Raw genomic sequence first — 17343 nt, 5'->3', positions numbered from 1 at the left:
AAAGGTAGGACTACCTCAAATTAACTTAAATCTGCTTAATAATGAAACCAATTTAAGAGCTTTATTGTTTTTGACAAGTTTCAGTGACTTATTCAAACATTTTATCTCATTCTTTCAGTAGTTCAAGCAGGGTTTAGTCTTAAAGAACCTGACATTTATGTATAAAGGATTTCCCCAATAGCATCACTTCCCAACCTCCAACTACAAAAACTATCCTGGAACGCCACTTGAAGTCGGGTTTCCTACTTGTGAACTTTGAGAAAAAATATGCACCCCATCTTCACAAGAAGCAGTTGAATGAACTCACACGACAACTCACATTGTTAATAGTAAACAATAAACTAAAGGCACCATAAAGTATATTTGCATTTATTTAATTAAAATTATAAAAACTATCATATAGTAAAACATGTTCTGCATGTAAATTGATGTAGAAATATGTTGCTAGGGAGCTGGTTGCACTAAGGAATTTCTAAGCATCTTCTCTGCACACAAGTTATTCAGTAAAATGTTAAAAATGCAACAGCGTATAATATATAGGTGTTTAACTCTGTCTGTATGTACCCATAGTATCGTTTAGTAAAACACACAGTGGTGTTGTCTTTGGTGATAGATGCATGTTGGGTATGTTGTGGTGTTTGATGTAGGAGAGACACCTTAACAGTGGTTTGGGATTTGGTATAAATCACTAACATTAATACAAAGCGCATGTAGGCTGTACATTAGTTTGACTTAGCAAAAGTACACTTAAAGCATACAATTAAATTAAAAGTCTGTATTTTGAGCAATTTTATTAGGCACACAGCTAGGTAGAACAATTGTAGTCTAATGCAACATCCATGAAATAAATATGACCCTCATGAAGATATAATGTTCAGTTTTTGTAGAAAGAGTTTATTTACTCAACCCACATTGATATAAATGGGTTGGACTTACTATTAGAAACACATCACATTAATTTCCTGCACCACATGATACAGGCTCCAAGACAAAATTTAATCAATACCTCTCTAAAATGTGTCCAAACCTGATCATGATAACCTTCAGATACAAAGTAAGGGTTTATTGCGGGGTATTAACTGCATTAGTTTAAGATAGGTGTACCTAATAAACTAGCAGTGTAGATTCGTTCTGAAGTAATTTGTAATAAAATTAATTGGGGAGCATGATGTCTCTTGTACAAGAGAGGATCTTTATTGTTATTATGTTCATGGAGATCAGCATATAAGCAAATAAAGCAAGACTGTAAAAAGGTTAACAAAATTGTTCCAAACAAAAGAGGTGTTGAAACCATCATTTAGATCATAATGCAGGAAGCTTGACTAAAAAATGTAATAAATGCTCTGTGGCATGTTCGGGGTGTTTACGTGTATGTATGTACTATCAGACTTTGATGGGTGACTGTTACAAAATGTTTTAGGTTGACAAGATTTTGCAATAGGACTTTAACGTCATGAGCTCACTGGCCTATTTCTAAAATCACAGGCTGAATTATAAAAACAATGGAGGTCTTTAAATGTACAGATAAAATGTGTTCAACACAGAAATGTTTTCATGAAATTTGATCACACATCTGGTAAGTTAGGACACATGTTTGTACAGTACATATTACGCTGAGACATTTTTGGACACATTTATAAACAGTCAAATTTGCTGGTTTCTAAACACATCCTTATAGGACTTTTTGGTAGTTATCTATTGAAATTATGAGCAAAAGCAATGTAACATCTTCCTGGAAAAAAAAGCATTGTACTGTAAAACAGCATTTTTATTGCCAGAAAACCATTTTATTTTCACAACATTTGAGTTTCATCCAGTTAAGGCAAGTTTTCCATTTTCCATGTAATAAATATAGAAATGTTTCGACCACCAAAGGCAAAATGAATCAGAAGGTTTTGGCAATGTAGTGCTCAAGTGGAAACACTAGCAGTCTTTCAGTTACTCTCACACACTCAGGTGTCTTTAACCCTTTCACCACGGCTGAACTTCTTTATCAGAGACAAACTTTCCGTGAGGCTCTGTGGCCCCGGGGGGCAGCAGTGCCAGGTAGACCGGAGTGACAGCGCCCTCGTCTGGTGACTTGGGGGCTTTCGGACCGGCCATATCGGTGCGCACCCAGCCTGGACAGCAGGCGTTCAGCAGGATCTGTAAAACAGATGACAAACAGATGATGTTGGGGATTTAATTTGTCATTTGTTTCTGATGACTCTGTCCAACCTCCCAGTGCTTATGATATGAGTTTATTTTAAGCAAGGCAAAGGCAAATGTCAAATTTGCACAGCACCTTTCAACAACATGGCAACGTGCTTTACATAAAACATAAAAACATTAATAACATATATATACATATATATATTAAATATATCACAAAAAAGCACTTAAATCGAATTAAAGCGAATAGATAGTTCTTGTTTGTTGTTATATTTCAGTGATTACCCCGTCATGCGGTCTCTCCTTGGACAGACGGCGAGCCAGGATCATGGACAGGGTCTGAAGACACAAACACAGAGACACATATGAATAACCAATGTCTCTATGAAAGGAAACCTGGCATTACAGAAGCGTTTTCCTTTACATTTTAAGAACTGTAAACTTGTTAAGAAATGGTTTAAAATAACCATACTTTTTCTAATTATTTTCCTCTTTTATTTGGAACTTCCATACAAACAAAAACAATTCCTCCCGCTCTGTATTTACAATTTCACCTGCAAAGGTTGGCCAACCAGCATTGAAGGATATCACCGCCACCAACTGCCGCTCTCTCGTCTGGATTCACAAGATACATAGGCCGCCGCAAATATGTAGCAGAGACACTAAAGGATAGCTCAAATCTCTGCCCGTGGACGCATTTCTGCTGTTGCACGGAATATACGTCATTTCGCTCAACCTTACCGTCAGTCCAGTTTTGGATATTCCATACGCCGTTTCAGGCCAGCCTCCCTGCTTGTGCTCGCCCTTCTTGGCCTCATCAACGAAACGCTGCATCAGTCCCACCAGCTCCTCCTCTGTGATGTCCTCGCTGCGGAATCGCTCCTGGAGGGCCGCACTGCACTGGTTCAGAGCGCGGGAGCTGACGAAGCTGGAGACGTTCACAACACGGCCTGAAATACACACACAAACCCACATGTCCATTTGATGTAATTTTCTAATGAGTTATAATGTTAATAATGTGTCAACTTTGGCAAGATCAGGAGCTTCTGATACATCAGAGACAGCGGGTACAGGTTTTGGAGAAAGATGTGATCACATATTTTACCAACAGCTATTTTAGATTCTCCAAAGTAACTTTTGAACCATGGCTAATTCAAATTAACCAAATTTAACTCGCCCACATCACTATTCATCTTTTTAAAAACTTTTCTGAATCAAGACCCAACAAACTCTTGAAATTGGAAAGCTGAGTAGAACCACCACTCTGCTTCTCACTGTTCTGCCAAATTTTTGCATAAGTTTTTTTGTTTTCTTTTAAGACAGTGCAGAAGCTGTGTACCTGAGTATCAATAAAACTTCAATAAATCTAAATTGAACATTACGAAGCGGTAGATCCGTGCTACTGTACCTTAACTGGCTGCTCCTGCCTTGCATCAACGCTAATATATAGAAATTTGCTTTGTACCGTTACATCCTTTTATTGCAGGCTAAATAAACACTGACATAATACCGGTGGTACAGTAATGTGGAAAGCCATAACGTTACATACTATATATTGAGCCAGATAACGTTGACTGCTTGGCGTTGATGCTCTCCGAGCCTCAAGCCTTTCTGAACATCCCAACCCAGTGCCTTCACATTTAAAGCAGAATAGGGGCTGTTCCAATCAACAGAAAAAACAGGCGTGTGCCTAATTTCTAAGCGAGGTTACAGCCCATTGCCAATAAGTCAAGTCATTTTTATTTATTAATAAGTGATTTCATTGAAAAACTACATAAAGCCCCTTTATGGAGCAGACAGTACACTTGGTCCAGATCTGTGTCCTTACCTCCAGCTTTGATGATCGGCAGGAAGTGAGTCAACATGTCTCTGGTGGCGAAGAAGTTTGTCTTGAGGGTCACCTCTGCCTGGACCGCAAATGGAGCTGGGTCTGCCACTGGAGAGAGCAAGAAAAGCTCCAAACATTAGCAATACTGTAATTTTATGCCATATACTACTGAATAATTTGAATACCATTTTTTGGTAGTTATATTAACATTGAAATGATCAGATATATCAATGTATTATTATATATTTTATACTTGTCCAGGGTGTACCCCGCATCTCGCCCAATGTCACCTAGGATTTACTCCAGCCCCCCTGCGAACAGATAACTGGTTGAAGATGATGAATGGATCATTGTAATCCTACCTTTGAATGCTATCGCAGCATTATTGACGAGCACGTCCACTCCTCCGTACTTGTCTTTAAAGTACGCAGCGGCGGTGGTGATGCTGCTCGGGTCGTTGATGTCCAGCTGGTGAAACAAGGCCGTCAGTCCCTCTGAGGCCAGAGACGCCACTGCTTCCTGACCACGACCGCTGCAAAACATTTGGATTTATTTTCATCTTGTCTTAATTCTGATAAGAAAAAGATCTGTTGGCGAGACCTTGAACAAATGGGCTTATAGAGCTTAGTCTACTAAAATCTTCAATTCCTGCTTTTTTATTTTAGCTCTCCGACTGCACAGAGGCCTAAAGCATTTTAAAAGGATTTTCAAAGGCCCTAAAACATGTTTTCGCTATCAGCTTCTTACTCTGACTGATGGGAATCTACATGAACACAAAATCTGCCAAACATTTGTGGTTAATCCTCAGGAGATTCTCTCTTTTTTATTGTGTGTTTTCATGTGTACATAACCGATTGCTAGGGGTGTGATCATATGATTATCTTTGTCTGTACATGTGCATCATCAAAAAAGTTCATTTTCTTCCATAATTTAATTAAAAAAGTGAAACTTTCATATATTCTAGATTCAATACACAAAGTGAAATATTTCAGGCCTTTTTTTGTTGTTGTAGTCTTGATGATTACACTTACAGCTCATTGAAAACAATACTTTAGTATGGAAAAATGTTTTTTTTAATAATACATAAATGTCAAACTGAGATCTTTAATCAGCTAATTAACTCTGCAAAGGTTTCCTGAGCCTTTCATTATCAGTCTGGTTCTGGTTCTCACACTGGACTTTTCGACGATATTATATTATTTTTAATGCACCTGTATATGTAGCCTGGTCCAGGTGTTACCAACTGAGCTACCTACACGTCTCTGGCGGTGAGGTAAACGTCTCCTTGGAACTGCTTGCAGAGCGCTCGGACGATGGCCAGACCGATGCCCTTGTTACTGCCCGTTACCACAGCCACCCTGGGAGACATGTCTGTGTACAGAGAGACACCAGTGAATGAACTCATATATTAAATGCTCATTAACAGCAGTAAAACAAACAGCCATAGCCACACATTAAGCATAAAAACATGCACAAGTGTCAAACAAATAGGGGGAGATTTGCTGAGTCATGGTGATAAATCCAGAGACAGAACTGTTGTATTTATATTATTTAAATTGGCTATTTAATCTAACTGGAATCAAGAAGTTCACTGGTGATTAAGCATCAATCATAAAATGACACTTTTTACTGTGATGTAAGGCAAGACAAGTTTATTTGTGTAGCTCATTTTAAACAACAAGGCATTTCAAAGTGTTTTACATGAAACATAAAAGCATTATAGGGAAATATAAAAGAGGTTAAATAGAAAATTAAAACAGGTAGTGTAAGTTATTAATCTACAGCCTTACATTTGATTTAATTAAGTGGTAAAAAGAAAAGTCTTTAGTCTTGATTGAGAAGACGTGAAATGTGGGAACTTAATCTGCCACTTTGTCTTATGACCATGTAAAAAAAGCTTTAAATTGTCAAATGATACAACAATTAAATCAAATAAGAGAAAAATAATAAAAGTGCAGTCATCTGCACGGGGGTAACTATTATGAGCTTTAGCCCTGATGCAAACGTTACAACAGGATTGTGGATTATGACTTTGCAAGACCGTGCAACTAACATTTTAATCTCGAGACATGAAGGCTTCAGGCAAACATTAGGTAATATCAATACTCAAATTGCATGTTTCGCTATACACTCTAGCTTTAAAAGAGGTCTTTTCGCTTAAATTCAGATAAATGTTTTTGCGTTACATAACGCTGACTTGCTAATATGGATATTTTTCAACAATGAACCATTTCCAAACAAATAAATGTGGACACTAAAAATAACTTTGTCATGTTAGCAAGCTGCTAACTTTGTAACCAAAAGGCGAAATTGAGGGTTCTTACTTTAAACTGGTCTCGTAGAGCTGCGTGAAACGTGCAGAGAGGGTGAAGCAGCTGCTGCAGAGAGGAAATGGGAGGAGAGAGAAGGGAGTCGGTCTAACGGTGGAGGAGGGGAAATGGAGTCAGAGGAGAGTGTGGAGAACGAGGAAGACACAAGAGGAGTTGTGAAAAGGACGAAGGATAGTGATTCAAGTGATGGCAGCCAGGCAGGAAAAACAGATGAGAGGTTTCAAGTAGGAATGATAACAGTGACAAGAAAAGATGAGATCTTCAAAGATTCGCACGAGGTTGGAAAGTTTATTGGAGATAAACTCGGCCCGGTCCATCAAAAGAACAAGGAGTGGGGATGGGTGTCATTTACTGTGTGAAAGGGGGTAATAAGCGGCGTACCGAGGTCAGTGGAAGACGAGGACTTATGGGACACTGAAAATGTCTGATGCGAGAAGACTCACAAGATCAAGGAGAAAGTGAGGAAAGTAATTCAGCGTGCCTCGCATTTATTGCTATGGTGGTTAACTGTGGGAATTAAGAGCAGGTCAGAAAGGATCAAGATGGTGCAGAAGCAGCAAGAAGATCAGGGGAAGAAACAGACACAACTCTGATTTCACTCTGTAGGTGGCAGTAATGCAACATTTTGGATGCCAACCGCCATAAAACCCCCAAAGAAGAAGAAGAAGAAAATGGGAGGGAGTGAAGTTTGCCGCGCATTGTCAGTGCGCATACCCGGAAAAACAAGTTGTAAAACCACGTGGGTTTGTGGAAACAACCCAAGGAGCAACGACGGAGCTGGATCAAGATTTAATGCAGTTGACAATAATATCCAGGTATTGTATTTGATGTTTATGTATATTTGTATGTACCTATAGTTTAATTTCGTGGAGAAATAGGCTACACCTTGGTGTTTTCTTTGGTGTGCGATGCATGCTGGGTATGTTGTGGTGTTTGATATAGGAGAGACACATTACAGTGGTTAAATAATTGGTATAAATACCTATATTACTCATTATACAAAGGTAACTTTGGGTCCAGGTATATGTTTGTGTTGTTATTTTTTACTGTATGGTTGGTTTGGAGTTTTGGCATCACTGAGAGAGAGATTTAGTGTGTTTTGGTCAGATTAAGGTGTGTTTATTCACTTTAGTGTGTGTGTGTGTTTATTTGTGTGTTTGTTCACCAGTGGCCTGCACCACGAAGGGAGTTCAACCTACTCAGAGTTAACTCGGGGTTATCAGGCAAACTCAGGGTTGACAAACTCTGACCGCCTACACTGGAGTTAAACGGTACTACGAAGGTGGATAAATTGAGTCCTTGTTAACCTGGTGCGTTCGCATAAAACGGGTGTGTTCGGCCGTGCAGGCAGAGTTTTATCGCAACGGCGCATGCTCCGTATTTCTCCAGAGGAATTCACATTGTTAGTGTCAGAAAATTATGAATGTAAAGAAAAAGTTCAGGCCTAAATCTAATATCGTGGCGGACGACAAAGCCAGGGAGGCTTGTTGGACTAAATTTGTTGTCTACTTCCCAGTGTTCTTATTGTAGTTCAAATCTCTATTATGTATTTTATGGGCTGCTCTTTTATGTGTAATATGATGTAAAGTTACAACTGCAACGTCCATTGTAATAGGGGAAAAAAAGGAGCCAGCAGAGGGGTAGTCCTAATAACCCGAGAGAAAAAATAATTTAATCTAGCCTACAAGTAAAAAAACTTGAAAATTCACTGACATTATAGCCACACATGTGAGAGAAACTTCGCTTTGCAAGGCTGCAACATAACACACACACACACACACATCTGCCATGTATTATGCACGCACTGGAAAGTTATATTAAACTTTGCAATTGGATTTAGCAGTGAGGAAATACTCCTGAGTTTAGCCCAAAATCACTATCATGCACCTTAGAGACTTTTATTGGGCATATTCAGAAGGAAACAGAGTGATTTTCGATTTTTTATGACATTAATTTCAGGGAATTTCCGATTTTTCTTCTTGTAAATTTCACACTTTCATCTACGATTTTTTGTGAAAACACTTAGGAGAATTCAATTATAGACTACAGATGGGCTACATCTAAGAAACTATCCCATTAATTAATTTAGATTCCTCTCTAAAATCCCCGAGGCTGCAGGGCTCGCTCTCTGAACGTAATGCTGTTGTGTTCAGAACTTCATTGCAACCGCAGGGGAGCAAATCAGGATGAAATCTAAACACATGTTATGAAGTGGTGTGTATTAATATCCTACTTCTCATCATTAACACTGGCAACAGACCTCTGTAGGGTAACACCTATCCACCTTTCGTAGTACCGGTTAACCGGGAAGTTACTCCTGAAGTTACCTGGATAAGCCAGTTACCCCGCTTCGTAGTACAGGCGACAGGAGGCATTACAGATCCAGGTGGGGTCATGAGGGGTTGCAGGCATCGGGCTGGAAGAGCTGCGAGGAAGAGGAGGCAGAAACAAGAAAGTCTCATCCAGTCAGGTATAAACCAATTTACTGCTACATGGTTGCTTTATAAAAATGTTCAGTACTGTCAAGTGTTTCAGCACAGACCGGTCTCTCTTCTGGTCTCGCCCATCACCAGTCTGTTTACCTCTGTTTCTTCAGTTTCTCTGTGTCACCATCTGCAGTATGTGAAGCTATTGAAATTTCTTCACCAACGGGGATTCACCTCAACGCTGCTGCAGCCAGCCCTCTTCACTGGTACAACTCAACATACAGTACAGAGCTGTTACATGATTTGCTCAGAGAGAAGTAGCATCTGCACCAGAGTCAGCACCATATTTGTATGAAGACACGGGTTTTGCTGAGTTCTGGTTTGCAATGTGATGTTTATAGGAACATTCAGATGTGACAACAGTTAGTTGTAACAACTCATGATTGACAGGTACAGCAGCGAGTCTGATTCTCCATATTCTGCCACTTAAGAGCAGCCTTTGACTGTGATGTAGAAAAGATCAGATAAACATTCACTGCCTCCAACATTTATATAATAACCTGACTGATTGATTGAAGTACCGACTTTGTGCGTGTTTGTTGCTTCATGTAATCCAGACACAGGCAGAGGACTGCAAGCTCTCAAGACCATAAAGGTAAGTAATTTAAAATGCAATTGTGCATCTGATTAATTAAACTACCACACAGTAATAACTTACATATACAGTTTTTATTGTCAGAGAAAAACAAGTTAACAATCACAACATTAAATATTTAGCAATAAGGCTGGCATTACTCTATATTTTTCTGTACAGGTGTGCACATGTGCATGTATATGCAAGTATAACTATCTGCATGATAACTAAATCAGACACATCTAGTCAGCCAATCATATAATAACATTGCATGTCTTTTGTTTGATTATTTTCTTGTGGCTTTGGGGTGGTTACAATCTTTCTCTTTGTATGTCTTTTCCTCTGTCAGCCTGGCCAGCTGGTAATTTCTCTGCCAGAGTCCTGTCTCCTCACAACCTCAACTGTTCTGGACAGCTACCTGGGACAGTATATCAAGAGGTACACACACACTCACATATTCATACACAAGTGAAACTATTTAAAATATCAGAATATGCAAATATCAGCTTTTGCATTAAATCAGCCCTGCAATAACTACTACTTTTTTAAAGCTTCAGTGTGTTACAGAGGTGTTGATTCAACTTTGGTAGTTTGTGTTTTTGTCGTACTGAATTGCGTTATAGCAAATGAGTATGTAACTATGTATCCAGACACAAAGTGGATAAGCCAAGGGTCTAGAGGTCAGACTCTGAAGGGTTGACTGGCATTATTTTTGTCTCTCCAGCTGGAAGCCCCGCCTCTCTCCTCTGTTGGCACTCTGTGTCTTCCTGGTGTGTGAGCGGCACAGAGGAGAAGCCTCCGACTGGTTCCCTTACATCAACGTGCTGCCTACCACTTACACCTGCCCCGCCTACTTCACCGACGATGCCATGGCTGTTCTGCCTGCCAGTGTGCGGCGACGGGCTTTGGAGCAGAGGGAGGAGGTGCGAGAAATCCACTCCTTTAATCAAGACTTCTTCAGGTGAGTCTGGTACACGGCACACTGAAGCAAGTTGTTCAGGTTATTTGTAAGAGTAACCAGTGGGTTCAGACTTGACTGGCAGAGCAAAGGTTACTTGCATATTGCAAAAGATTACTTGCAGAGATTTTGTGACCCATGATAATCTTCTTTGCTCTTTGAAGCTGTTGTTTTACAACATTTCTTCCTTTATTTTAACATACAAGTATAAACATGGTGCTTGAAATTTATCTCAATTCATTATAATTCTTCAAAAATGGCCAGGAATGTCAGTAACGTCCCAAGCTGTGATTTGAGATGAAAGTGATATATTCTTGATCCAGATCCCTGCAGCCAGTCCTGAGTCAGCCTGTAGATGAGGTGTTGACATATGAAGCATTGAGGTAAGCACACACACGCATTAAAAGTTGAATATAGGCCTTTCCAAAATCTTGACAGGTATGCAAAGTTTTTCTAGTCTTAACATTTTAGTCAAATACATTTTCTAGAAAGCAGGACTTTTCTTAGTGGTACTTTATTATAAGTTGTGTCTGACAAAATCTCTTTGTCCACTAAGTTAGAAAAAGCTTTCAGTCCATTTACAATTTATTCATTTTAGTATGTGTTTGTATCTTTTTAAATGGAAAATCATTGATTATCAATTCACTACAGTGGTTTATGGCAAGTGTATTATTAAGCTGTTGCCCTCCTCCTCCAGGTGGGCATGGTGTAGCGTCAACACACGCTCTGTCTTCATGTCCCACCCATCCAACGACTTCCTGTTTGGACAGGATCTTTATGCTTTAGCTCCATTTCTGGACCTGCTCAATCACCGCCCTGACGTGCAGGTAAGCTTCAACACATAAACACTTCACTATATGTAAAAGCACTCAGCAGATACTGCAGATGTAGCCTAATTATCTTCCCATTTCCTTCATAAACAGAATGTAAAATGACCTCGTCTGCTTCCTGAACAGAGTTTTAAATGAACGATGGAGAGCCAGTAATGAGTTTTCATAAATCTCATCATAATTATGTTATGTCCTCAGGTAAAAGCCAGTTTTAATGACATGACAAGATGTTATGAAATCAGGAGCATTTCCGGGACACTCGGTTACCAGCAGGCCTTCATTAACTATGGTTCCCATGACAACCAGCGCCTAATGCTAGAGTACGGATTTGTCGCCCCGTACAACCCCCACAGTGTGGTCTATGTGGAAACAGGTGAACTGCAGCAGGAAAGCCTATCAATTAGAAAAATGTAGTAATCTGTACTAATCTTTTAAAAAGTGTATCTTAATGCTGAATAGCTTTTGATTGGACATTTGTTTGTGTATGTTTCACTGTGGTCCCGCAGATCTCCTCTGTGACGTTTTAAAAGGTGACAAAAGTTTGGATCAGAAGATCAAGTTTCTCAGAGAGAACGATTTCCTTCAGTAAGACTGTCATTCACAGTGTTCGTTTTATATTTTATATGGTTTGTCTGTAAGCTGTGTTAATAGCTCTACAAGACGCTTTTATTATTTCTGTTATAGTGTTACAGAGGAACCAGGAGGGATGTTGAAGGAACACTCCTCCTTTGGAAGCACATACAGCCTGTCTTGCCCAGTGTAGTAGCAGTTCCCCTGTGTGTCCAGTCTTTATGCTAAAATAGATATCCAGAACTATCTCTGTGTTGCACACAGAAATTTATTAAAACTAAAAATATATAATAAATATTATTAAACTATAATAAGTCTAAAGTTGGATGCATTAAATCACTCCAGGTCTTTCCTTCCAACTCAATTTATTCTTTCTCCCTGTCAGTAATCTCACTTTGGCCAGTGAAGGTCCCAGTTGGAGGCTGATGACGGCTCTCAGACTGTTGTCTCTCCCACAAACACTGTAGTAAGACGACACACACATACACAATCATGTGTATATCCACTTGCTTTTTTTGTTCCTTTGTCAGCGTCTACAGATACAATTATTTATTTGATGTGTTTATTTTCAGTCCCCACTGGAAGGCAGTGTTGCTCGGCCAGGTGGTGAGTGAAGAGAGAGAGGAGTGGAGCGTCCAGACAGCTAACGCTGTCTGTCAGCGGCTGCTACATGACACAAACAGAGCTCTGGATAAGGTGTGTAAATGTGCACACACACACACACACACCCCACCAAGTGTCAGACTATTTTTCCAGTAATGCAACACATGACCGGATTTTATTTTGCTCTGTGCCTTTAGATCTCCCACCTCCTCCAGCAGTGTGACCAGTCAGTCAGGGAGCAGCTAGATGTGGTAAAGTCACTGCGACAGGAAGAGAGGTGCATCCTGGGAAGCTGCCTTCAGGCACTGGAAGGCACACTGAGACAACCAGACGAAGTGTTGTCATGCCATCCTGATGATGACACTGTGAGCTGACATTTGATTGGTGCTCTAGCCTGCCAGTCTCTAGAAGAATTAAGGTTATTGTCTGAACTGGTGATGCTGGACAGACTTTATGTTCCTGATCTGCTTGTCGACCAGTATGGCTGACAGTGGCAGCAGGATTGCCTGGCGTCCTGTAACCACAGGGTCACAGGTTGATTCCAGGCATGCTGAACAGTGAGGCTGTCATCACCACCATCAACTGAGCCAAGTGAAGGTCAAAGAGACGGTGCGCTAGAATTGCTGTAAACAAACTGGACTCAGGTAAGACAGATTCGTGTGAAAACAGAGACGACAGAAGACGACAACAATGACTGGAAACTGGAAACATCACTAACTGGCGTGGGATGTGCACGGCCCAGGACCGGAGGGCTCTGCAGCGGGGGATTAAAACTGCTCAGAAGATCATTGGCACCCATCTCCCGAGCATAAGTGATATCGGTGAGGTGCCTACGTAGAGCCCAAAGGATACTAAAGGACAGTACCCACCCAGCCACAGCCTGTTCACCCTGCTGCCTTCTGGGAAGAGAAGTTTCTGCTGCCACGCCACCAGACTGCAGAGCAGCTTTTCCCCCAAGCTATCAGATCATATCCATTGAGGGGTTGACAACTGCAATATTACACAACACCTTCTATGACAGCTACGTAAACAGGAAATTGTTCCTGTTTATATTGTAATTTGGATGACTTTTCTGTATTTACATACAACAACTCCCTCAAGAAATCAACAGAATTGCAGTCATCATTTTTGATAAAATGTCTGTTTATTGAGTCAGATGAAGCATTGTGGATTCTTAAAGAAACAAAGTAACGAACAATCACCAGACAGGGTGTAATGTGGGTTGTGGTCTCGTAGCATGACAGCCTTATGAAATTATACATGTTCAGAAGTTAGAAATGAAATTTCCAAACTGTGTCTGAATGTGGTCATAGGTGTCTGTATTTGACGGAAAGACAGTTTGGTTAGAACATTGATTCTTGAAATTGATTCTTCCTGCAGTTTAAAGTCAAGCAGGAAACTAACCATAACCGTTAACGTGAGTATGTTTTCCTCAGGGTTAACCCAGAAAGGCGACAGGTTCGTCATGATGTCTGCTTGTGTATCACGTGAAGCATGTTGCCCCTAAAAACAATTAAGTGAAAACAAACAACTGTCTGTAATTGTTCACTTGCTTTATTAAACGCTTGTAGAGGGAGGTGACCCCAGGTGAATGTCTGAATGTGTTTTGGTCAGAGTTGAACAACCGCCTTTTGCTTCTGGTGACGCTGGACAGCCTCCATGGCAACTGTGGCTTCATAGAGAGGGACCGCCTCCTCAGCTTGGGGTCTGGAGAGGCAGATTGAAACCAGACAGACAGACCAACAGATTACATTTGATTAAGTTATACTACTGTATACAGTGGGCTGTAATTCCATATATTGTGCTTGCAGTTTTGGTGGAGCTAATATGACTGAAAGTAAGAAATGTCTGCAGTGACAAATGTATGTAATGGTCTTAAATCTATAAACTCAATTATGAACTGTGTCAGGTCTTAAAATCTGATTTGGGGGACACTATTGAGCACTAAAATATAAGCAGGGAGTACATCTTTAAATTGATAACTAGAGGCTAGAGAAAATGCACTATATACCACAGACCATCTGTACAGTCCTTTTTCTCTTATTTTTAAAATTGCACTTCACAATGGAGGTCCCCCAGAAAAATAAAAATGGCCCCAAATCATGTTTAAGAACCACAATTATACAAAAGAGATGAGAAAGAGACCTACCTTGTGATGTAGCCTAACCTTTCTACAAGGGAGCATTACTGCCAAGAAATACTGAATGTATTTTAAGGTTTTTATATTTGATCAAACTGAATATCCATGTTTCCTTCGTCCATCCTGATAATTGTCATGTATTGATGAATTTGTCTGACACCGGTATTCGCCCAGGGACACACAGGAAGTCTTGCCCACTTGCGTTTTAATGTGACAGACCGCTACAACACAACTAAGTGGTTGCTTGAGATGCGTTTGAGTTACCTGAGTACTCCGGCTGACATCTTCTCCACAATGTCCTTCAGAATATCTGATACAAGGCTGTTAAGGAGGGAGTGGTAATGTGCCTGATCATTTTTATTTATTTTAATTAATTTAACCAGGTAAATTCATTAAGATAAAATGTCTTTTTCAAGGGCCAAGAAAGGCAGCAGGATAGCATTGAAAGTTACAAGGACACAAACGGCAATATAAAACATTTAAAAATACATTTTCCAAGACGCATCATGGATCTTCATGTGCATGTGCTTTAGATTACACACTGTGAGGAAAGGATACGGAGGTATCGCCCTTGCTGAGCTGATGAAGTCGTCCACACTTCGTGGTTGAGGAAAGTCACAGAGGCTGATTTTAAGTAAAGAAATCTGCAATCTGGAGGATCCAACTGTAAAAATACATAAACAACTGCTGTTGAAAATGGCATACGTTCACTTTGAACTTCTGTATTCAGCTGTACTAAATTAGAACAATAATGATAATACTTAATTATTTAATACAATACTTATTTTTGTCTATAAGGACTAGATTTAAGCTGTCACATATTCAGCATCTTAACTGGATTTTGGAATTCTAAAACAATCAATATGAAGTAATCACTGTACGATGCAGCTTTTACTCTGACACTGACTCACCTGCAGGTCTTTGTGGGACGTGACCCAGTGCCCCCCCACTCCCAGCGCACTGATAATATCATGTTTGTGTGGGAGTAGCTCTGACTCCTCCTCATCTTGGAGACGCACTACACACACAGCGGCACACAAACACACAGGAAAATGTTCTGGGTTGATCTAAAGTGCCATTCGGGAGCCTCAGAGCACACTGCCAGATGTGATGACCATTTTTACAATCATACGCATGTTCAACAAGACAGAAATTCAGACACAGTAAAATATGTTCACCTCCAGAATCTATGACTATATCCACTCCCAGTCCTCCTGTCTCCTCCAAAACCACTGGCAGCAGGTCTGATGAGCCGTTATACACTGGAATAACCTTGGCTTCACACACAAAGAAAAATATGGTTAATAATACTTTTTAAAATCTGCTGACTGAGTTTGCAATTCTACTCCTGTGTGCACAAAATATCTCGGAAGCTCATTTAAGTTACAAGGTTGCGATCTGAATATTAACCATATGGTAGCAGCAGGTTTTAGACAGAGACTTTCTCAGAATCAGAATCAGAATGAGGTTTATTGCCAGGTACATTTTCACATAGTATACAAAATAATACACTAATTTTATAATATATAATTCTAATGTTTTAAATTCAATATCCCTTTTACAACCTTTACTTAGAATATATATATATATATATATATATATATAATTATATAATATTAAAATAACATATAACATATCTTGGGGTTCGCACAGCTCAGCTTAAATGTTAACTCTGTGACTAAATGTGTAAACAATACAATCTGATAAACTAATTGTGGTGATTTGCCGTACACCGGAATCATCCTGCCTTCAGACAGACAACGAATACACAAAGCGATAAACCTACAGCTCATACTGATTAATCCAACAGCTGCAGGAATGCAAGGACAAGCAAGGAAGCAAGTCAGTTAGAAAGACAGGAAGAAAGAAAAGATCTCACCTACTAAAGGATCCTGAACACCTGAGGAAAATATGAAGGGGAGGAGAAAGAAAAGGAGAAAAGAATGGAAGCAACTTCAAAAAGGAGTGAAAGAGGGAACAAAAGTGATCAGAAAAGAAGAGCTCCATCCCTAAAATAAGTGCTGTGATTTTGTTGAAAATGCATTTGAAAACACTCCAGAGATTGGGCTGAAAGCCTTTACATTACAAACACTGTTAAGGATTTAAAAAGGCTTTGAAAGCCTGTACATACCTACACTGGGCCGAAGCTGCTCCAGGAATGTGTGTTTTTGCGGTGAGTGTGATGTTGTCAGAACCTTCACACCGTGATAACAAGCTAACTGGATGCACATAAGGCCAAAAGACTGAGGAGGGAGAGGAAATGGGAACATTACACTTTCATGCACACTGAGATTTAGTAGAATTCTTAAAATGCTGAAACATTTTATGTCTTAATTAGATGCTTTTAAAAGTAGAGAACGATCAGAAACACGTGCTGCAACACAAGACTCCGGATGGGTCCGTCCTGGGTGATTGTTGCAGTTACATGGTGAGTATATTCCTCCGCTATGTCACCCAGACGTCCAGTTCTTTGATATATTGTATTTGTTTTTGTTTTTTGTTTTTTTACATACGCTTGCTCCATCCATGACCAGGAGTGTGTGTCCGGCTGCCATGCGAGCATGTGTGTGTAGAGCAGTGTAAGCACAAACACCGTCACGCAGCGCTCCGGCAACACACACCGAGCTGAGCTTCTCCGGCTTCTGAACTGGAGACAAACAGAAACACTCAGATGAGCTTTCATTATGCGTTCATGACCTCACAATTTTCAGCTCTGAGAGAGAAGATTCAGATGTGTATATAAGCATATGATAAAATATAAATTTTCCCCTTTATAAGTTGCTTTCAAATGGTTTTCCTACCACCTACAAAAACAGCATACTCATGTTCTCTTAAAAATTTAGTCAGACAGAATCTACAGGTGTAAGAGGAGG

General features: G+C 39.9%; 3 protein-coding genes across 5 annotated transcripts in view; 1 reads left to right on the top strand and 2 right to left on the bottom strand.

The window, feature by feature from the left end:
* Nucleotides 1–1750: 1750 nt before the first annotated feature.
* LOC123980019 (carbonyl reductase [NADPH] 1-like) lies at nt 1751–6662 on the bottom strand. Its single transcript, XM_046064161.1, has 7 exons — nt 6304–6662; nt 5236–5350; nt 4342–4511; nt 3980–4087; nt 2893–3101; nt 2437–2490; nt 1751–2145 (listed from the first exon to the last, which is right to left on the bottom strand). The coding sequence occupies exons 2-7, from the start codon at nt 5346–5348 to the stop codon at nt 1972–1974; spliced, it is 828 nt and encodes a 275-aa protein (XP_045920117.1). The 5' UTR covers nt 5349–5350; nt 6304–6662; the 3' UTR covers nt 1751–1971.
* A 1926-nt stretch (nt 6663–8588) lies between these two features.
* On the top strand, nt 8589–13157 carry setd4 (SET domain containing 4). 3 transcript variants are annotated; one of them, XM_046064946.1, is made up of 12 exons: nt 8589–8779; nt 8906–9001; nt 9353–9390; nt 9719–9807; nt 10094–10330; nt 10651–10710; nt 11025–11154; nt 11356–11530; nt 11664–11742; nt 12113–12193; nt 12300–12423; nt 12528–13157. In XM_046064946.1, exons 1-12 carry the CDS (start codon nt 8704–8706, stop codon nt 12702–12704), a joined length of 1362 nt encoding a protein of 453 aa, XP_045920902.1. In that variant the 5' UTR covers nt 8589–8703; the 3' UTR covers nt 12705–13157. The 3 variants fall into 3 exon arrangements, with proteins under 3 accessions (XP_045920902.1, XP_045920905.1, XP_045920903.1); XM_046064949.1 differs by lacking the exon at nt 12528–13157 and having other exon boundaries at nt 11664–11687; XM_046064947.1 differs by lacking the exons at nt 12300–12423; nt 12528–13157 and adding an exon at nt 11842–11933 and having other exon boundaries at nt 12113–12187.
* Nucleotides 13158–13866: 709 nt separating this feature from the next.
* cryzl1 (crystallin, zeta (quinone reductase)-like 1) overlaps nt 13867–17343 on the bottom strand; it is a 9095-nt gene continuing 5618 nt past the window's right edge. The window contains exons 11-12 of the mRNA XM_046064945.1: nt 14735–14780; nt 13867–14037 (exon numbers count right to left, since the gene is read on the bottom strand). Of these exons, the coding sequence (XP_045920901.1) occupies nt 13941–14037; nt 14735–14780 (143 nt within the window). The 3' untranslated portion in view covers nt 13867–13940. The remainder of the gene's footprint in view (nt 14038–14734; nt 14781–17343) is intronic.

The sequence above is a fragment of the Micropterus dolomieu genome, linkage group LG12, assembly GCF_021292245.1.
Source record: "Micropterus dolomieu isolate WLL.071019.BEF.003 ecotype Adirondacks linkage group LG12, ASM2129224v1, whole genome shotgun sequence".
In the NCBI taxonomy this organism is placed as follows: Eukaryota; Metazoa; Chordata; class Actinopteri; order Centrarchiformes; family Centrarchidae; genus Micropterus; species Micropterus dolomieu.
This window is presented reverse-complemented; position numbering and strand designations above follow the sequence as displayed.